The sequence below is a fragment of the Carettochelys insculpta genome, chromosome 13 (genome assembly GCF_033958435.1).
Source record: "Carettochelys insculpta isolate YL-2023 chromosome 13, ASM3395843v1, whole genome shotgun sequence".
NCBI classification, from domain to species: Eukaryota; Metazoa; Chordata; order Testudines; family Carettochelyidae; genus Carettochelys; species Carettochelys insculpta.
The window spans coordinates 35,246,490-35,269,701 of record NC_134149.1 but is presented as its reverse complement, the minus strand read 5'-3'; the positions used below and the strand labels follow the sequence as shown (position 1 = coordinate 35,269,701).

The 23,212-nt window shown below is 40.8% G+C and overlaps 1 protein-coding gene across 1 annotated transcript in view; it reads right to left on the bottom strand.

Moving 5' to 3' along the window:
• Positions 1-23,212, bottom strand: part of PCDH11X (protocadherin 11 X-linked) — a 381,583-nt gene that overhangs the window by 248,221 nt on the left and 110,150 nt on the right. Inside the window, exon 2 of the mRNA XM_075007680.1 lies at positions 3,603-4,186. Coding sequence (XP_074863781.1) covers positions 3,603-4,142 — 540 coding nt within the window. The 5' untranslated portion in view covers positions 4,143-4,186. The remainder of the gene's footprint in view (positions 1-3,602; positions 4,187-23,212) is intronic.

Here is a 23,212-nt window from a genome sequence, read left to right as displayed (position 1 = left end):
TTTTTTTTAAATAACTGCCCATGGTCTAAAAATGTTGTTAGTTAGTTCCCTTAAGGACCTTTGAGTTCACGGTAACTTTACAGGTTGATTTCTATAAAATGTTCACGGTGGTTTCCCTTTATTTGCAAGGTTTTCATTGTTTCAGAATACTCCAAACCCTCTGCTATATTTTTTCTTGCTAAAGGCTAGATTTTTATAGCAAAAGCAATTCAGTAGCTCAGCCGTTTCAGAATCACCATTAATGTCATTCCCTCCTCATTTATTAATAGGCCTACTTCCTCTCCAGTATTCTTTTTCCCCTGTGACGTAGTCGTTAAAGTCTTTCTTGTTCCACTTTAGCCAGCCTCAACTCATTGTGCTTTATCTTCTGCAGCCCTTATATATCTTTCTTTTAAAAAAAAAAAGTTAAGATGAATTAGATTTCCACCCAACACTGCAACACTGAGGATCATTTGAAATAAATCATGTTACATGACCTATTTACTGTACATCTAACTAAAACCAACGTTAACAAATGAAGATCACATATGAATCACAATAACACTTTTCTCCCAAAATATGCCATACCTGCAATGACTTTTTTTAAAGTCAAAAGATTATTCTGTTAACACCTCTGATACCTTGTGCTTCTGCATGCCCAAGGCTATGCTTTGTGAAGCCTTCCCATTATTTTTAATGAGCAGTCAGAACTTACACAGCACATGTACACAAGACCACCGACGTGCCCTTTTTCTGCCTGTGTATCACAGATCCTAAGTGTGTGAGAAACTTAAAAGAAATGCTGCTGCTTTTTTAAAAGATTTCTGTAAAGACACCTGATAATTTCATCCTTTTGTCATTACCTATTATCCACTCCCCACAAGTAATTCAGGCATCAAGCTACCCTAAAAAGCTAAAATAAAGCAGCATTTCATTTCTATTAAATTGCTGGAAAGTATTGGTCACACTGTTTGTTAGATACCTAGTCAGCCAAATGAGTGCAATCGCCAGCATCCATTATGCATTCTTGTAGGAGGTGGCCAGTAAATCAGAATGCTTGCTGTTGAGAAAAGACTGTCCAGTGAACTGTGCAAGGATATAGCCAAGTCCTTCAGAGAGAAGAGACATTTTCAGACCCTCACATTATTCCATTGGGTTTTAAATTAACTACCTTTTGTTATGAACTCTTGAGGGTCTCCATATGGAGAACCTTCATCTGAGAGCCACGTAACTCTATGTTAAACAACTGTCTGACTGAACAATGAGAAGTCCTGTTGTACCCTACAGACCAACAGATTTTTTGGAGCATAAGCTCTCGTGGGCAAAGGCTCACTTCAACAGATACATGACAATGGAAGCTTATGCTACAAAAAAATCTGTTAGCTGAAAAGGTGCCATAGGATTTCTCATTGTTTTTACAGATACAGACTAACATGGCTACTCCTCTGATACTTATAACAATCTGTCTGCAATTGTCTCTTACAGGCCGTGTCTACACTAGCCCCAAACTTTGAAATGGCCAGCAAATGGCCATTTCGAAGTTTACTAATGAAGTGCTAAAATACATATTCAGTGCTTCATTAGCATGCAGGAGGCTGCGGCACTTCGAAATTGATGCACCTCGCCGCCACGTGGCTCATCCCGACGGGGCTCCTTTTCGAAAGGACCCCACCTACTTCGAAGTCCCCTTATTCCCATGGAACAAGGGGACTTCAAAGTAGGTGGGGTCCTTTCAAAAAGGAGCCCCGTCGGGACGAGCCACGCGGCGGCGAGGCACATCATATTCGAAGTGCCGCGGCCACCCGCATGCTAATGAAGCGCTGAATATGTATTTCAGCGCTTCATTAGTAAGCTTCGAAATGGCCATTTGCATGGCCATTTCGAAGTTTGGGGCTAGTGTAGACACGGCCACACTGACTACAAACCTTTTTCACCTATTTCCACACAACCATATTTTTGTTCCTTTATATCTCTATTCCACATCTGCCTGCATTTTAGGCCATTCTCTCTCATTGCCATACGAGAGAAAAGTTAGTATTTCCCAATACTTTCTGAGGTGTCTGTCAATTGCCTTGTTTGTTGCCAGCAAATTGCCATTGTTACATGGTTTTTATTAACAGTTTAACTCACCCCATCCAGGCCCACCCAGTCATTACAAAAACAATGTGATAAACTCAGTTCAGTGGAGGCACTAGTCCAGAGGTCAGCAACGCCCAGCACAGGTGCCAAGAGTGGCACGTGAGCAGAGTTTCATCGACACATGAGGCGAGAGTTCAGCCCTACCCCTCCTCACCCCTGCAGCCAGGAGCTTGCTCAAAGCCATGCCACCTGTGGAGTAACAAAAGACCAGCTAGTGACCAAAAGACGTAACGCTAACCCCACCACCACTTAAATGGTAAAGCTCTGCATCACATTAGTGACTTTAAAAATTATCACTGGCACTAGACCATATGTAGAGGTCAAAAGGTCAGATTTCAGAACTCCACCTCAGAAGGTAGCTGACCCCATGCTGGCACATGGGCTGTTTACAAAATGCATGTGTGTATACACATGGTCAAAAAACACCCTCCTCCTTTACAAAATTGCTGTGAGCTTGGAAATCTCAATGGTGCCCTTTATGTTTACTGGGTCAGATCTTCAGCTGAGGTAAATCACTACAGCTCAACTGCCACCAGCTGAGGATCTGACCCCCTAATCTTGAAAGTTTGACTTTATGGCTCAAATTCTAACCTCAGAAGCACAGGACTAAATCTCGAGTAACTGCACTGACAGCAAACAAGTTATTCAAGCTTTCTACTAATATAACAGAACTGATGAACCTTCCTTGTGTTTTATAAAGGAGAAAAAGCTCCTCTGGGCTGATTTTCCACTGCTCAAATCTCATTTGCAAGCAGTGCGAAGAATTCAGTCCATCATAGGGTATTGTAAACACGTCTGTTATATTGTGATTTGTGTGCAAACACTATGTCAGTCTGAGAACACTTTTGACCAGATGTATAAAAATCAGACACAGGTTGAACCTCTCTAATCCAGCACCCTTGGGACTTGACCAGTGCCAAGTGATAGAATTTGCCCAACTGTGGGAGGTCAATATTGTCTAGCAGCGTTACCAATGCTTCACTGCTTACTGGGTGCTCAGAAGACATATAGGGGTAAATTAGAGTTAAATAACAGCACAGAACACTGAGAACCAGGACTGGTGGCTAGAAACAAACTTTGTGGGACCATGTGAAACTTGGCCAAATCCATTTTTGATAAGTGATCATCCAGCTAAATAAAATCATGCTGTATTACGAATGATGACAAACAAAAGAGTTCCAGACTAGAGAGCTTCAACCTCTACTCCTTAACTAGATGGTAGACAGTTAACACAAACATACATGCAAATCATGTTATTTATTCCATAATACTGAGCACACATACATACATCTCCACAAAATGTAACATGATGTGCTGCACAGTAATCAAATAGGGACATGATATTAGGACAAATATGGTGCATCTCTAGAAAGGCAACAAAGTATATTTCTGCATATCAATGAGTTAGGTGAAGACCAGCAAAGATTGTGGACTGGTAGAGACATCAAGACACGCAGCACTATGGAAAAATAAAAGACACCCACCTTAAGAAGTTCATAATGCTGAATGCCATTCACACCAATGTCAGGATCGATGGCAGATGGGACAGAATAGCGGGAGTTAATGGCTGTGTTCTCAGGGATGGAGATGTTAATGACTGTTGAGGGAAAAAGGGGAGCATTGTCATTGATATCCTCTATCAGGAATCTGATCTTGACGAGTCTAAAGACTTCATCAGGCAAAACCGCAACCTCCACCTCATAAAAACAGCGGTTCTCACTAAAAATGCCAGAGCACAGCTTCTCTCGGTCTATGCGGTTGGCAGTCGTGAATATCTCGCCAGTGTTTTCCTCCACTCGGACTAATGGCACATCCCCAGTCTTATACACTAGCTTGAACTGAAGCGGTGATGAAAGGGACACATCTGGGTCCAGTGTTAAGTTCAGATCCTTGAGCAAATTGCCAATCAGGACATTTTCTGGCAGTTCTTCCCTCACCGTATAATTCTTTTCTTGGGCACCAGACTGAAATATAATGCAGGCTAGTAAGAATGCCAAGAGGTAGGTCCCAGACAGCAAGTCCATCTCCAGCGTGGCTAATGAGTCCTCCTGAAGAATGCGAAGAATAGCTGGGAAAGAAGGAAAAAAAGTCAACATTTATTAAAAAGCCATAAAGCAGCACACCAGCCAAATGGCAGAAATTCAAAAGCCAACTGATTTGAGAATTGTTGCAAAACTAGGTAATTGAAATGCTATTTGTTACTGTGAACATTGTTAACATAAAACAAATAGTAATACAGCAGATAATCCTGCATAGCTGCTATTTTTTTCCTGTTCCCACTTCATAAATGTTGATTATGAAATCTGAAGAATGGATCCTTCAGATGTATAAGGGTCCCCATGAAAACATGTTCTTCTCACTCTCTGCTTCTATTGACAAGCCTGATACCTTCCAGACCTCTCTCAGCCACATTGGACCTCTTCTTTCCCCCACTCCACAACTCCTGGATCTTCTTCCCTCCTGAGGCAGACTCAGCTCATCCCATCAGGTGCTTTGCAAACAGGTGTCAGCAGTCTGCCACCTGAGGGGCTGGGAGGTGGACTGCCTCACTTCCACTTATGGACATCTACAGACCTCGGAGCTGGAATACAAACTGTACTTCTCTTAATTCACCCCTGGATTTCCCACAAATAAAACTCCAAAACAGATCAAAGCGTTAACATGTTCTGTTGTCTCTTACAGCAACTCACACGGGCAAGGAAAACAAATCAAATTGGTGTCAGAAGAACTACTAGCACAACACAAAACAATCATTCTACTTTAGAATCAAGGCAGGACTTGATTAAAAATGATCAAAGACAACGGAAAGACTCCTATTCATTTCAGGAGGCTTTGGATCAGGCCCCAGAAGAGCAGTAAAGGAATCACACAAATAGTCTGTCGTGCTGGGTGCTCCTCTTCCTGTTTCAAATGTTTAAAGCACTTATTGGGGCACAAATCTATGACCAGTTGTCATGACCTAAGAGCTACTACTGACCATCACAATGAGAAGCTAATGGGTTCTGTCCTACCAATGCTGAGAATCTTGCCAGCTCTCCACACTGGATATTTGCCCAGACATGTGTGGGAGGCTAAAATGAGTATGGATGAATCCATCCAGCAGAGTGAATTTCAGGAAAATTATAAAAGGTAGAGGTCTCCAGCTGTGGAATAAAATGCCACACTCCATCAATTTACACAGTCTTGCCAGTGCTGGCAGAACAGAGTCTGCTTCTCTGCAGCTCCTGACCTCTGGAACAGTCTTATGAGGGACCAGATGCTCAGCTGGCCTCCCTTTACAAATAACTTATGAAGTCAATGGAACTACTTCAATGTACAGCAGCTAATGATCTGATCCTCTCCATCCGCCTTACTAACTCAACTGTATCTCTTCTTAATGTTCATGCATATAAAGATTTCTTTCCTTGCTCTCCTAATTTTATTCTCCTTCTGTTCTATGTAATTTAATCCCATAAATTTCTGCCCAAAATGCTTTACACAGAACACGCATGCCTATTAACTGCTGTGAGGCTACTCAGTGAGTGAGGATTTGCAGGATTGTGTATTAAAATCATGTCGCATGGCATTATATTATCTACAGCATTTTGATAATTCAAAGTAAGGTTTAATGCAACAACACAGGCATTCAGGAGTGAAGGAACAGTGTGGTACAAGCAGTCATTTTAAATAACTACTATTCAAGAATATTAACATATTTTTAAATATGGAATTAAGAAAATTATAGTATATGCATTTGATGGCAGGATTGTGATATTATAAAATATATTATGATGGAATATCTTACTATTTTTATACCTATACATGACAAACTACCATGAAAAATCCTCACATCCTGTTAAAGGGGACACACACACACACACGTATACACCTGCACTGAAATACAAAGAAATTACTTCAAATATAAATGAGGGGTTTTAAACTTTATTTGCACTACTGTTGTGATAAATAAAGTTATAATATTTCCTTCCAGCACAGTTAAGAAAAATGTATGCTGGCCACAAAGAAGAGCATCATCATCATCATCATCATCATCATCATCGTAATCAAAAACCACCATCACCACCAACCATGGGCTCACTGCCTGTTGGTGTCCAGTACCTCCCTCACTGTTTCCTTACATCTTTCCCTGACAATGAAGAGCTAGTGTTTAAAATGCTGTCCAGACCTCCGAATGGTATTTTTGTCCTGCAATATTTTGGGTGTACTGTAGAGCTCTTTAAACATCAAATACTGAAGAAAAATTGCAGTAAACATACACACTACTGGTATCTGTGGGGTAGTATTTTTAGCCTTATTGGTTTGCTTGTGAGCACAGGGTTACAGAACTAACTCAAGGCTTTACCCCCTGTGAATTACATTCCCCGTTGTAGGACTGCCTGTGAAGACACCTGGATAAAAGAGCACAGATAATTATAATAAATATAATTATAAACCAATTTATACATGTGCACACATTCTACAGACTTGCATATGTGTAGATTATATGGGACAAACTTTTAATTATTAAGGTAAAACTGTTAATTCTGTCCTGAACTCTGCTAGCCACACTGTAGTTCCAAGCACTATATAAATTCTTACACCCTACACCACAATCTTAAATGCAGCAAGTTCACAGTGGAATTTCCACCTAAACTCTGAGGCTCTTACGTTTTGTTTTTATTTTTCAATTTACAATACAGACATCTATGCTACATGGTTTACATTAACAATTGAATACTTATAGTAAACTCACAAACCATGACATGCAGTAATAAGAGTTGAAGACTAACACCCTGAAGTGAATAGTAACAGAGAGGAAGCCGTGCTAGTCTATACACTATCAAAACAAAAAGCAGTCAAGTAGCACTTTAAAGACTAGCAAAATAGTTTATTAGGTGAGCTTTCGTGGGACAAACACACTTCTTCAGACCATAGTCAGGTCTGGCTATGGTCTGAAGACGTGGGTCTGTCCCACGAAAGCTCACCTAATAAACTATTTTGCTGGTCTTTAAAGTGCTACTTGACTGCTTTTAGTTTTGACCCTGAAGTGAGACATGCACAATGGACACGATGGGTCTAATTTTCTTCTCTCTTAATTGTAAATCAAGACTAATTCTGCTGCAGTCAATAAGCCAAATTGTCTTTATGTGACCATTTTTACTGGTACAAATGGACCTTGTGCTGATTTGGGAGTGAAATATCAGAATTACGTGAATGTAAAAGGGGTGCAAATTCAATCACGGGAACACTTGTGAAAGCTTTAGTATCTTGGTTAAGGAAGTCAGTTCCATCTTTTTGCAGTCAATTTGAGACCCTCCCTCCCATACAAACCTGCTTCTGTTTTTTATCAGCTAATCAAGTACCTGCGTGTATGACCTGGGCTTCGAAATTTTCATGGAAAGCTGTTCACCCAGCAGGTTGAAAAGGTGTCTCATGTTAGTTTACAGTTAGTTAGCTGGGGAAACAGAAACTATTTTGAAGTGATTTTTTCATCCCTCCAAACTAACCAGTCTGAATGCAGCCATGCTGCTTTAAGGGGTAAAAGCAACAACATTCCAATTCTCTGTTCCAATATACGGAGCAAGCAGCTCATGCTATGGGGCAGGAACTTCACTTAAAAACAACCTATTTACACAAAGATGGCTGCTCTCTGTCTGTCATTTGTGCTTGGACTGATGGGGGTGCTATGGCAACAGTGACAGAAAGAGAAGAGGAGGGGGAGGTGTTGTCTAGCAACAAAACAAAGTAAAACATTTACAAGACATTCAGGAAATCAGAATTTGTCTAACAGAATAACACATGTAACAATTCATTGTCTCATGCATTTTTCCCACCCTATGCACAAAACTATAAATATGGGGAAAACCAGAAACTAAGACTATCAGGGCAAAGAAGGAGACCCGACGAATGGGAAATTGAGTTAGGCAGAGATTAAAAGAGAGAGCAAGAGAGAGAAGGGACTATTAAGGCCAACTGAAGAACTGGGACAAATGACTGACACTAAAATGTTGACGATAAATGGATAATGTGATGAGGTAAAAAGGCCAGAGAAATATAAAAAAAAAGCAATGTGAAGATGCAGAGAAAAAGCAGAGGTGGGGTGACCGAGTTCTAGATAGTTGCAGCCCACTAGCAAAGCACATATTGCTGCTGTTAATACTCTGCTAACACCATGACTAAATGGAACTTCTGGCTCTGTGGCTGCTAACACAGCATCCTTCACTAGCCCCGTGGGCATTTTGGCAACTAAAAAAGAAAAAGAAAGAAAGAAAAACAAAGTTGTTTAACAGAAGGTCTCATTACTTATGAGATGCTGCTAGGATTATTTGCCAGAGTACTCTTACAACTGTGCCTGTCATCTGAGATGTGATGGGAAATGCTCTATACGGCTACAGCTACACTACAGAGTTCTTAGGAAACAAGATATGTCAAAACAGCTATTTCAAAATACCTTATTTCGAAACAGCACAGCTACACACAACATGCATTTCGAAATAGCCTTTCCAGACACAGCGCTATTTCAAAATCGTGAGATTGGACACCATTATGGCTTATTCTGAAATAGGCATTATTCCTTCCGCACAGAGGATTACCTATTTCAAAATAATGCACCCGCTATTTCAAATTTATTTCAGAATAGCATGGGCACAGTGCAGACACTTGCATAGTTATTTTGAAATAACAGCTTTTATTTCTAAATAATTGTGTAGTGTAGACGTAGCCTATGAAAGAAGAGAGGGGAGAAAAAGGAAGTTCCACATTTACTCACACACACATTCTCATGTGTAAACTAAAGCAAGTACAGTTATCCCATGCACTTAGATCCTTATGCTATAATTTAAGTCATATCATAATTTATCTATTGTCTAATAGTTGTTGTTTTGGAATCTCTAATGGTTATGGACAACACACACTGACCAACCTGCAATGCAGAATATAAAGCTTAAAACACATCACTGGAATTTTTTTTAATGCAGATCCAAATTTGAGATCCTTTGAGGTTAGGCTTAACCTGCTCCCACTGAAATCAATACCAAAACTTACACAGTACACTATGGCTGTGCCTACACGATACAGCACCCCCACTTTTCAAAAGGGGGATGCTAATGAGACACTTCGGGAAAAGCTAATGCCCTGCAATGAATATGCAATACCTCATTAGCATAATGACAGCCATGGCACTTCAAAAGTGCTGCTTTCGATCGCATGCAGCTTGTATACACAGAGTCCTTTTCAGAATAAGGGGATTTCAAAGTGTGCAGGGTCCTTTCAAAAAGGACCCCATGTAGACGAGACACACGCAATCAAAAGCAGCACTTTCAAAGTGCTGCAGACACCATTATGCTAATGAGGTGCTGCATATTCATTGCAGTGCCTCATTACCATATCCTGAAGTGTCTCATTAGCATCCCCCTTTTGAAAGGGGGGCCTACTGTAGACATACCCAGTGAGAGTAAGATTAGGACCCCTTAATTCATAGGACTCATGGTACTGTTGCAGTAATGAAGATATATGCCATTGTAAGAGGGGTAAGAAACATTATTTCTGTGTTTACATGTGACTTGCATTATATATTAAATGACCTCTAGTCTTTACTTAGGTACTAGCTAGCTACAGTTCAGCTGGCCTCCTGGGAAATGCCAGTGACTAACACTGGATGCAGAGCTCCACATGAAAATACAGGAATATTATGCAGAAGTTTTTAGCTGATGTGTAGCACTGATCTCCTCAGTAGGAAAAGTACAAAACACTGTGTCAAACCAATGTTTCTTATAGCAGAAGCCCACTAATGGTATCTGCAAATGGCTGGTAGCATGTACTCTTTCTGTCAGTCAGAAGTATGACCTGAATGTGGTTTAACGGCTGATCAGTAGGAGCCAATTGCATCCTACCTCAATTCCCATAATCAGCTCTTTTTACTCTAAAGGCTTGTCTACACTAGCCCCCTCCTTCTAAGGGGACATGTAAACGAGCCCATGCGGGGAATAGCAATGAGGTGCTGTGCTGCATATGCAGCACCTCATTAGCCTAATTCCTGCTGTGCGAACTTCAAAGTTGCTAACTTTGAACCACCAGCAACCCGTAAAGCCGCAGGCACTTCAAAGAACTTCTAAGTGCCCTTATTCCAAAATGTTCCATGGGTACTTCGAAGTGCCTGTGGCTACAGGACTTGCCGGCGCGTTGAAGTTCGGGGCTCATGCAGAGTAGCCGTATGCCTTCTAAGATGTTGTGTCACAGCGCCCTGCCATGCATTCAAGACTCTGAATACTTCTGTTCAATGCTGACATTAAAACACAAAGGCTGCATCTACACAGACCCCTCCCTTCTGGAAGGGGCATGGTAATGTGCAAAGGGGAATATTCAGATGAGGCACAGTTTTAAATATCTCACACTTCATTTGCATATTCCTGGGAGATTTTGCTTCTGGAAGAGTCCCTTCCAGAAGCTACAGAGCCATGTAGATGGGGACCTTCCAGAAGGAACACCCACTTCCGAAAGCCCCCTTATTCCTCAAGCATTTCAGGAATAAGGGGGCTTTCAGAAATGGGGGTTCCTTCTGGAAGGGCCCAGTCTGCACGGCTCTGTAGCTTCTGGAAAGGACTCTTCTGGAAGTGAAATCTCACAATAATATGCAAATGAAGTGTGAGATATTTAAATCTGCGTGCCAATTAAATATTCCCCTTTGCTTATTACCACGCCCCTTCTAGAAGGGAGGGGGCTCTGTAGATGCGGCTATAATCACCAGCTTTATTCCATGGACATCACCTGCTATATTGTTAGATGTCTCTTCTTTGCTGGAAACAATTAACTTGTGTAAAAACAAATATTTCTATTGTTCATCATCTCATAGGTTACGTTTTTGCTTTTTTTTTTAAGAAACTGACCTGTTTTGATGAGTGAACATTTCAAAAAAAGATACAGCCTTTACCTGAGGTTCCTATTTCAAATGACAGTTTAATATGTGGAAAAGTGGGCCCCCCAACTGTCTGGAAAAAAAAAGTTATTTTAAAACTGAGAAGTAAGATATTCTCACACCTTCTTAACTATTTACTCAATCCACTTAACTGAAGTTTATTTTTCTGCATAATTCTCACTCTGTCACAATTCCGGGCCACAATCTTTTTGTTACTATCAATAACCATGAGCATCACCACAACGTACAGTATATTTCAAAGATATGCTGAGAAGAAAGTCCTCCCTCTCCCGGAAGAACAGATTTTAGGAAGCTTCGTACCCAGAAGTAGAGACTTAATGCTCTAAGACCCTTATTCATATTTGAAAATTTCCTGCCTGTGTAGCTCCACTGATTTCCTTGGGGCTATAGTAGAGCTAATTTATGCCACCATGGTAGAATGAGACCTTAAATGCTTATCATCACTGAAAAACACCAGTCATTATTGAAACTGAAATTCAGAAGAGCAAGAGCAAGACTTGGGATTCTTTAGATGTTTAAGTTTATGTACATATTCAAGTACTTTAATGATTCAAGGCCTTGGCTTCTCCAAGAGCATTCTTTCTAGATTTTGGTTACCCTATCTCCTGTTTCTGTAGGAAGAGGGAAACCTCTCCCCAGATTTACCAAAGGCAGTGTAAGAAACAAGGGGAGATGTCCAGCTAAAGTCTCATGGTCAAAACTTAAAAAAAAAAATGACATGGAGGTTTGTTTTTTTTTTTTTGGTTGGTTGGCTGACTTGGTCTGTTTGCTAAATTACAGAGTTCTAAATTATTAATGCACACCTGCAACTAACGAAGGTAGCCGAACTTCTCCGGAATTGCAACTTTTTGTTGATGAGACATAAGAAAGAAACTGTCACTGTCATGAACGTGTCACAGAAGGTCAATGCTGCTCTGTACTTAACTATGCTCCATCCACATGCATCTGGTAGGCGGACACAGTGGGTACCCACCACTGTTTTTATTGCTCCACATTAATTGACGTATAGCTGAAGTCCGCTTGCTGCTGAATCTACAGCTCCAAGTTTGGGGAAATGGTGGGAGGAATATTTAAAAAATGCTATGACTGTCACTTATTTTGGAAAATTGTAATCACATGCTGCATTAACTTTTCATATAAACTGGTAACACTGGAAAATAGAGGGCACTACTATTAGCAATGAAACAGGTTTGCACCAGTGCTGAATATTAGATACATTGAATGAGAACCGAAAGCATGGAGGAAAAGGTGAAGATCTCCCTGCTGATGAGATGTCTACTTCAATTTACTTAGGTGGAAGCACTGCAGTATATAAATAAATAAATAAATAAATAAAAATCTATAATGCAGCTAAATGCTACAGCTCTGTGGTAGGAATTGACACTGTGGCAACAATTAAAATACATGAAAAAAATGTACAATGAATTGCACACATAGTCAGAAAATGGCACCAGAAGAGTGCTAGGAAATATGAATGTCAAATCTAATCTAAAAATGTATTTCTGCCTCACCTCCTGGTAATTTTTTTTCTTCCACAAGCCCCTGGCAGAAGAATCTAACACTAAAATACAAAATGAGCATGCCTGAGTGTTAGATTTATTTCAAGTTAGAATATATGATTACATTTAAAAATGAAAGTAAGATTACATTCCAGCAATTTGTCTCCATATCTTAGCAATAGGCAGAGTCAAGATTGCCCATGTTATACCTAATGCATTTTGCATTAGCACATTGCACCAGATAATACTGACCTTCATCATTGAATAGATAGAAAACAGATGTGTTAGTATCCACTAAAGAACTCACTGGAAATTTCTGAATCTGGGATTGAGGGTGTTACTTAGGATCACAATTTATTATATTTAACTGACTACATAAAAGTCTGGTAGACATTTAAAACTACCTGCTAGATAAAAGTCTGGTAGAAATCGTTGTCACTTCTTTACAGAATGGCAGCTTTTCTTGCCTTCAGTATAGAAATTAATTAATAATTGATGTACACTGGTCAAAACATCAGATAAATTCTAATTATGCGCTATAAAGGGTGCCATGCACAAAACATATTGGATGTGTCTACACTGAGTCCTAGTGCTAACAGTTTGATTCAAAGCAGTCTCAAAAATGCAAAATGGTGGCTCATTTGCATATTTGTGCTGATAATGTGCATATTCATGAGGCTAATTTGCAAGCAGTGCAGACATGGTTCTGCTGGCAAAAATCCCCTTTGTCAGCAGCCCCTTAGGACTGATTTATTTTTCCAGGCATAAGGGGCTGACAATAAAGGGGTATTTTGCTGGCAGAACCACGTCTACACAGCTTGATTTCTGCTGCAAATATGCAAATTAGCTTCATGGATATGCACATTAGCCATGCAAATATGCAAAATTAGCTGCCATTTTGCATTTTCGAGACTGCTTATTTACATCAAACTGTCAGAGCTAGGGCTCAGTGTAGACACAGTCATTGTGTCTCTAAGAATGGGTAACTGCTAATAAACTATGCACAAAATACGGCACGTGTGTTTTATACAGATCTTGTCAGGATTTGATTTGAAACTACGCAGATTGTGGTATGAGAGATTCCCAGTCTCTTTGATTAATTGTTCTTGTTTATTAGGGCTGAAATTTGAGTTATTCTGTCCTGTCTGAGGCATACATTTGCGTGTTTTGAGATAGCTGTTTTATCCCTCAACTCTTACTGATGACAAAGATCAATTTACGGAGAACTCTATCAAGATAGATGTGATGTTCATTAAACACACATGTCATGCATCATCTTAGGCAATACTTGATCACTGGGGCCCACTATCCTAGACTGCAACATTACTACCTTTCATCCTCTCTTTTTCTACTTCCTATAAGCCTTGATTTGGGAAAGGTAAAAGAGCACTGAAGAAACTCAGTTGGCTGTGATGCATTGTGGTATCTGGTTATGATTTACTAACAGAAAGAGCAGGTGAATTCCTTAGGTCTATATTTCCCCTTCATTTGTGAAAAGGAACAAAATGTAAGGCCATCTCAGAATTATGATCACCTGATAAATACCTTTTGCTGTCACACTGGTTGAGGTGAGAATAATAAAGTGCCCCTCAGAAGATGATGTGGGACCCGCAATACCACAACTCCCTGGCTCAAGAAGCCAAGATCACTTGGATAGCTTGTTTTTGCCTTCCTGACTAACTCAAAAGATCCATCTAGGGCGAAGCTACTCACTTTCTCCCCAGAAACGTCATGCAGAAAAGCTCCCCCATATATTTTTGTCATGCTTTGTGTCTGGAAATCTGTTTAAGACCAGAATTAGCTGTTCTTTATATTTATGTTCTGTAATTCTAACAAACCACTAAATCTGGTAAATTCTCATTCCTTTTACAGTGCTCCTTACTAACAAGAAAAAGGACAGAATATTTGCTCTCCTGAGATAATGTCTTAGTATTTGTGCATTACATTTCACTTTCCAGCCTCCTAATCAGAGGAGTAAGAAGTTTGCTAGCTGCATCCTTTTACTTTATCCTCTTCTCTTAAATTATGTCTGTTTCCAAGGAATCCTATTTCTATCTATCTATCCCCAAGATAACATATATTCCTTTATGTACCTCACTATCTTGCAAGGTAGCTTCCCAGCAGCTATATAAAGGCTAACCAACCCCTCAAAAAAAGACACAAGGCTGAAAATCGGTGAAGAGAAGATTGGTGAACCTTTACATTCATCTTTATGAGCACTTTTCACATGAAGAAAAAATGTTTCACACTCAATCCACCACTTCCCCCTCAAAAGTGAACAAAGTGCACAGTTAAATGGGGTATTTTAAGTAGGGTGACCATATCTCCCTATCCCAAATATGGGACAGGGAGATACAGTGGGGTGGAGGGCAGTAGCTGCCAGTGCTCCTCCTGGCTTCCCTGAGACACGAGGCGCCAGGAAGCCAGCAGCAGGCACCCCGTGGTCCCCAACCTACCTTTAATTTTGTAGGGCCCCCTGTCTGACTCACAGGTCCCTTGTTGGCTCCCTCTGGTGTAGCCAAAAGGCATGTGTGTACGCGCTCTGCAGGCAGCAGCTGCGAGTGCTTGCCGGCATGGGGCCAAATAAAGGGCAATTAACCCCTTTTTCAAAATAAACTGGGATGCCTTTCTGGCACCCAAAATATGGGGCTGTCCCATCCAAAAGGGAACATATGGTCACCCTAAATTTAACTGCAACCCACTCTGCTGGGGATTATGTTTGTAAGAGTTTGAAATGTTTGCTAACAGTGGAATCATCTCCAAATTTTAATGATTTTTCTGTCAGTTTTACATTGGTTTAAATGTAACAACTGAAAAGATAACTCAGACTAGTAAGTATTTGTCAAGGGCAAGAACACTCTCTTTTCTTCATGGCACATGACCAATAAAATTAACTCCTATAAAATAATCCCACGTACACTCTGACCCTCTCACTCTCCTGTGTTTAGGGAGTCGCCTAAAAAATGTGGCCAATTTTCCATTCTTCACACTTGTCCTAGCATATTAACATATGGTGCTCATAGAATGTGTCACATGCTATGTAATTTTAACCCAATCTTCAAAACACTTAAAGGAAAAAACTACTCACTCCAAGTAGCCCTGTTGAGTGCAAGCCTTACACCCCGTTATAAGTGCCTGCAGAGTCAGTCTCCTAATTTCTTTCTGAATGTGTACAAATACTGTCATCAGTGAAACATTTTGTGAAATTCTGTTCAATCAGTTCTACTGAAATACAACCTCTGTTGCGAGTGCAATGGAACCATTTAATTATACAGCAGATTCCTCTAACCAAAGTGGCATAGCAACACTAAAATACTCAGTCACAAAGGAATGATGGGACACAGTGCACTTTATTCCCCGCCCCCCATGAGAGATAAAGTCAGAAGTGGATCATTTTGCAGTCTTTGTTAAAAGTCCCTTGGCACTGTTCACATGAATAGTCATATTAGTAACAATATCATGACCAAATTTCAGGTACTCACAATCTGCCCTGCCTCAATCCCTTCATCTCCTTGTTTCAGTTGGACAAAACCATTCTTTGCTCACTTTCACCAAACAGCTTTGGACAGTATTGTTTTTACATTATTTCAGTGGTGTGAGATGCAATCCATATACTTAGAACCCATGAAGCACTCCAAGAACCTTTCAGGGTGAGAACTGCTGTGTATTTATAAAAAGTATTATTAGAAATGGCAGCTGCACTATTGTGTTATTTTAGGAAAAATAAGTAATCTGACCAAAACTGGTTAAACTCCTCTCCTCCCCCAATTAACCACAGACATAAAGCCACAAAAGAACATGGAAAGTATTTTATTATACAAAGTTAATTATCATGTGATAAACAGGTAACTGATGGTTTATTTTACTACAGGTTGAACCTCTTGAATCTGTCACTCTTTCATCCAGCAACATCCATAATTTGCTATGGTTTTAGTTAGCTGGATATCCACTAAACATGGGTGGGCCCAAGTTTCCTGTGCTCCCACAAAGTTTGTTTCCAGATCCCAGTCCTGGCTCTCAGTTTTCTGTGCTGTTATTTAGCTGTAATTTACCCCTAAATGTCTTCTAAGAGCCCAGTAAGAAGTGGAAATGTTGGTAATGAGATAGACAAGATTGATCTGCCATGGTATGGCCAATGCAGCATTGGTCAGGCTCCGAGGGTGCTGGACTCAGTGCTTTATTGTGTTTCATTGAAGTTAATGGAAGTATCACCATTGACCCCAACAGGAGTCAGATCAAGCCCTTTCTTAATTCCCCACTCCCTAACAGCCATTTACTAGCCAGGTGTTTGACAATACCAGCTGACTGTATACACATAAACAAGGCCCTCTTTCCAGGCATGAAGGTCTGACATAAACAATGAAATGTGACACAGACTGAGGCTATATGGGTATCCTTTTGTTAATATGAGTTCCAATTCTGTAACCCTTTTTCATAATAAAGGTGGCGGGTAGCCAAACCAGACCCCTTTGGTCAGTACAAAGGTTCTGATCAAATGGCCACTGGTGTTGATGGGAAGTCTCACATTGACTTAAATGGGCATTGAAACGAGACCTAAAGTCACTATAAATGGATGTGTTCTTTTTAAACACCATCTGAATTATTTAAAATGAGAGCCAAAATTGCAGAACTGAACCGTCAATTAACAAAAAGGATACATACCAACATGTTCATTAATTATGCTGTTACTGAGCCCCCTCACCATCTTTCAAATCCCCCTTAAAATTCTTTTCATTTTCAATGCTTGCAAGAATCTGGACATAAGTTAGACAGCTGGTTTCCTGTGATCACTTGCTTTTCATGCTGGCCAGCATCATTTCACTGTTTCTTTGTGACCCATCTGTCCATTTTTAGCCACCTGTTTTCCACCGCCTGACAATTAGGCTACACCTACGCTAAGAGATATGGGTGTGATTCCCTCACTCATGTATACACACACACACAGATGAGTTCTCACTGAGCTAGCATGTGTATAAACAGCAGTGTAACCACCAGGGGAGCATAAGTGGCCATAGCAGCAAAATTATCACTTAGCTATGCCGAGTACAAACTCACTTCAAGTGGCAGGTGCCTATTCAGCATGGCTAAGCTGAGCTTCCACAGCTGCTATCTGAGCTACACTCTTATTTGCATTTGTACAACCTTGCTGGTAGCCAGCACAAGGATGTATACATGAGCAGGAGAGTCACACATCTACCTCCTAGTGCAGATGTAGTTTTTAGAACAGGGGGTCCGCAACCAAAATAGTGGTAAGAGCCATCTTTTCAAACTCAGTTACAAAATCAATACTTCAGGAGTCACAATGTGTGTGAACACAAGGCAGTCCTTAATAAGTAATGTCAAACTGTACTTTTTGTAACCCCTATGTTTAAGAACGGCGCACACACAATAATTTGTACCAGTTAGAAAGTTCAAGTTTCTTTCACTCCTGGGTTGGAGAGAACACGAAGAAAAGGAAAATGCTGTGTCTGGGGACAGGGTCTTAAGCATGAAGGAGGAATGTTTGCATTAACCCTCCACACCAGTGATTCTCAAACTATTTTTTTAATAAAGAACCTCCTTTTTTAAAAAAAATATATATAAGTATCCCCCAGTCTCCTGTGCTCTTCCAGAACCATGCACCCCCACACCCTCCCCCACTTTAATGAAATCCCTACACCCCTCCTCCAGAGGCGGCCACTTCCAGCCTCTCCTCCGTCCCCACCTTGCTGTAAACCAATGCCAGTGACTCACTGTAGCTGCCACCGCCATGGCCACTGCCATGTGCTTCTCCCTTGAAGCACTGGGGAGGGATGCATGCATAAAGCAGCACTCAGTGCTCTAGCAGCTCAGCGCATCTGATTGTGCAAAGAGCTGCATGCAGCTGGGGCATGCATAGCCCCGGACTTCTCTCATGTTCTGGGGTCAGCAATCTGCCAGCAGAGTGGGAAGCCTGCCTGAAGCAGATCTGTGGCCAGGCTTTGCCCAGATGGCTCACAGAAAGCCACAGAGGAGCCAGAAGCAGCAGCGTCCAGAGCTGCAAATGACTTGTTAAAGACTCTCATGCAGCTCAAGACCCTCAGGCTGCTGACCCCTGCTTTAGACTCTAAGCTCTTCTGGTCTTGGAATGTTTCTCTGCAGTTCCATGCACAATGGGACCCTGAACTCTACACTACCATAATACAAACAATAAATAATAATGAGTAGTTAGTTCACACTTTCTTTACTGGAAAGGATTGTTTTCTCATGTTGTAGAATTTAACCTTAAAACAAAAGTAACATGGCAAACCATGGCCAATGGCCTTTTCATTTACATGCACTTTCAAAAAGCTAACAGCTACGGTAATCATGGTTAGTAAAGATCTACTGACTTCTGAAAGGAAAATTAATAAGTGAATTTTCATGACATCATCTCATTAGTAAAAGAAACAGTCTCAAACTTAATGTCGTATGCGATACATTGTGTTGTTATGAACTGTATTAACTCTTGTTGTTTTATTTCTGTGGTTAATGGAAGACAAAGTGGATTAACATTTTCTTCCTGTGTGATTTCTATAGTTTTGTTTAAAAAAAATCACACAATATTTCAGAGGCTAAAGCCTTTTACAGATACAGCATTTTACTTTCAACATGCTTTATAGATTAAGTATAGGGATTGCTACCACTGAAATTCTGTACCAGTAACAGTGCACTAAAGTGATTTTGGGAAAGGGATTGAGAAATAATTTAACCAGCTGAAACTATGGGTCAAGGGAATTCAGGGTGGGTAGAAAGTAATTACTTAGACTCAGTGGAACCCCTCAGTGAAGCACTACTCATAGACTGCGTTTACATTGCCCCTCCCTTCTGAAAAAGGCATGCAAATGTGGTGGATCAAAAATGCAAATGAGGTGCTGAGTTGCCTATTCAGTGCCTCATTTGCATAATGACCACCATTCATCCTTCTGGAAGAGCTATAGGGGCTCTTTTGCATACCTGGCTTTATCTATTTCTTGATTCCCCCCAGCCCACCCCTCTGTTTTCTGATTTGCTCACCTTGATAATTTTTCTTCTTATTTGTCAACCTTGATTACTATTTTTGGTTGTCTATGCCTTAAATATTGAGTCTGTTCTGGTACGGCTGTGGTCTGAAGAAGTGGGTCTGTCCCACGAAAGCTCACCTAATAAATTATTTTGTTAGTCTTTAAAGTGCTACTTTACTGCTTTTTTGTTTTTCTGGAAGGAAGGGTGCTTTTAAAAGGGGGGCTTCTTTTTGAAGGAACCCAGCCTACATGACTCCTTTACATTCAAAAACAGCACTCCCGGGAGGGTGAGTGGCTACTATTATGCAAATGGGAGTACTGAATAAACAAATCAGTACCTCATTTGCATTTTGATCAGCCACATTTGCATGCCCCTTTTGAAAGGGAGGGACAGTATAGATGCTGTCATAATGAATAAGGCTGTAGAATGAGATCCCAATGGAATTACAAGTCCATATGTATTTGCATATTAACCTCTGCATTCAGGATCCAGTTCTCCACGCCTTGGCATTTGTTTCACATAAGCAAAACTCTACTTTTGTAGAACTTACATAGAAAAGCAGAAGATCTTGTCTAAAATTTGAATTAACAGAAATGTCTAGTTACTAATCCAAGGCCCTCTTCTTCTGTAAGGGTTAGAATAATCAATGCACAAGTCTAATATGGCGATCCATTTGATTGCTTCAGGTCATGCAGAATGGATGGCAGAAATACCACCAGGCTGATCATTCAGGACATCAACTAGTGAAGTGTTCCAGAGTTTGAAGTTCACTTCCACAGTGAAAACTAGGATCATGTCTCAGAAAATAGAAAAATGGGAGAAAATAGGTGTATCTGCTACATGGTAAGTGTATGCGGTTCAAAGTGAATCATATTTTCCACAAGAGTGAAAAGCCACTGGGTTCTTTGGTTGGGTCTTCACCAAGGTGTTTATTTGGAAATTGTCATTTCTTCACATTTCCTGCCATTCATCTTGGAGGAAAGGATCTAAGTCTGATCTCTAGCACTAATTACCAAAAAGGTTTTCAGGAACTGGGTCAGAAATTCAGTGTGTTATTTAGATCATCATGTACAGAAAGATACTTGTTCCCTAAAATGCTATGGTCTCCCAAAGAAACCTCATGTAGCAATGAATTTGTGGTATGTCAGTACATGGCAGTCTGGGAAGTCATGGTTTATTCACAGAATCATAGAACTGGAAGTAACCACTAGATGTCATCAAGTCCAGTCCCACACACTCACTGGTGTGAGCACCGTCTAAACCATCCCTGAAAGCTGTTTGTCTAACCTGCTCTTGAAAATCTCCAGTGATGAAGAGTCCACAACTTCCTATGCAATTTATTCCAGTAGTTAAGCACCCCTGACAGTTAGGAAGCTTTTCCTAATGTCCCACCTAAATCTCCCTGGAGTCAATTTAAGCCCATTGCTTCTGTCCTATCATCAGAAGTTAGGAAGAGTAATTTTTCTCCTTCCTCCTTGTAACACTATTTACTGAGCCAGTGATAATGTGCAAGACTATGTTGAGAATGGACGAGCAATGTGACAGAACTGTGTCCAGTCAGGTGAGCAGTGTTCTGAAATAGAGCAGACAAGTGCAGAGGTCTGTAGAGTTTTCCCATCAGCTCCCAAATCATTCCTACCAGGTTATATGCAAGATTTTACATTCATCTTTATTTTGTCATGATTATTTTTATGCACTGGTGGAATGTGAGGGTCCACCCCGATGTCACACAGCTGCGGAGGTCACTTGGGGGCAGCTGGCCCAGGGGCCAGACAATGACTCAGAAATCTCTTACGGTCTTGGCATGGCCTATCTAATTTACACTTGCTTCTTGGATGCGCTGGAAGTGGGGAGGGGAGCTAGTGGGATTCAGGCCCTCATCTCCACTGATTCTGGCCCAGGGCCCAAGGGGAAGAGGCATCTCAGTCTCCGCTAGATGTTACAATAGGCCACCCTATCCTGGGCCAGCCTCCCCAACAGGCCTTCCTACCTTTCCCTTGTTCTCTCTTCACTTTGGAGTAGGGGCTCAGCACTTGGCCTCCAACTCTGTGGAGCGCTCACACAATCACAATAATTCAGACAAAAAAAAAGCAGCAGCAATGTAGCACTTTAAAGACTAACAATGATTTATTCGATGACGAGCTTTTGTGGGACAGACCCACTTCTTCAGATCAATTTCATTTCCATTTCCAATATTATATTATTATTCATTATGTTATTAATTATTATTATTATTATTATTATTATTATTATTTAATGGAAATGAAATTGATCTGAAGGAGTGGATCTGTCCCACAAAAGCTCATCACCGAATAAATCATTTTGTTAGTCTTTAAAGTGCTACATTTCTGCTGTTTTGTTTTGTTGGGAATACAGACTAACAGGGCTACCTCTGTGTTAATAATTCAGACAGCTAATTGTAGCATCCTAGTTCACTGTTCAGCATCCAGTGTCCAATTGCTCACCATAATCAGGGAGAAGGGGGAAAGAAAAGGGATCAAACCCAAAGCTCACCTCCAGTCCACCTCCTTTGCCTGTAGATACCTCTGTCTCAGAAGCTACAGCCTTCCTGCACACAGTGTCTCCTTCACTCACCCCCTTACTTGCCTATTTGAGATCGATTTTAAGGTCATCCATTTTTGGAGCATGATCAACAGCTACTATATGACAGGACCTTCTTGGCTTCATGCTGTTCCACACATCCCTTAGTCTTCTTGTGAAGTCTGCTGAAAATCCCATTATATGCTCAGAGGTATTTTGGTATGTTATCTCCCTTGTCCTGTTTCTTGTTGCATTGACATTAAAAAATGCCCAACGATGCTCATAGGAGCCTCCCACAGAGCTTATAAAAGGTATAAACCCATCAGTCCTGGCAATTGATGTCTTTAATTTCACCACAAAGCAAGTAAGAGTACAGGCACCCACACCGCATGTGTGTGAAGAATTTGAAATGGAATTTATGAACTCATAGAAAATAGCTGGCTTAGATTTTATGACAGACTCAATGCTCCAATTTAAAAATATAAGTCGTTCTAAGCATATTAGCATCCAAGCGAAGCCAGTAACAAGCATTTCATACATGAAGCATAAACAACTACCTCAAAAATGAGACCAGGTTAGCTGAATGTTTTCTCAAGATCCATGAACTTTCTGACAAAATCATGTCCCCTTCATGGACTTGCACTGGAACTACCCAAAATGTGAATTAATTCAGCACATAGTTCATGCCACCAAAGTAGTGCAGTTCTGAGCCAAAGGGACCACACACTTGCAATAAGTTCATTTTTGTGATTCATTCAGCTTATTGCTGAGATTGTCAAGAATTAGTGTCTGTGATAGGGGGCATATAGCACCTGGTGGCCTAGGGGTTAGATTTCTGGCCCTCGGTTGTCTCAGTCAGGCTGACTGAGGTACCTGTTTCTTGTCTTATGCTGGAAATCTTTAGCTTTCCACCCACATCTGGGCCTCAGCCCTTCAGAGGGGTTGTTAGGGGACCTGGCCCCTCCATCTCTACCAGATTCCAGCCCCAGGACTCAGAGATAGGCAACACCCGAAAGTCTTCTTTGTAGTAGGCTTAAATTGCTTACATGAGCTACTTACCATTTAACAGTCAGCCCCTCCATTCCAAACAGATAATCATCTTACAACCAAAGAAGTCCCGAAAAGCAGGGCTCTTCCA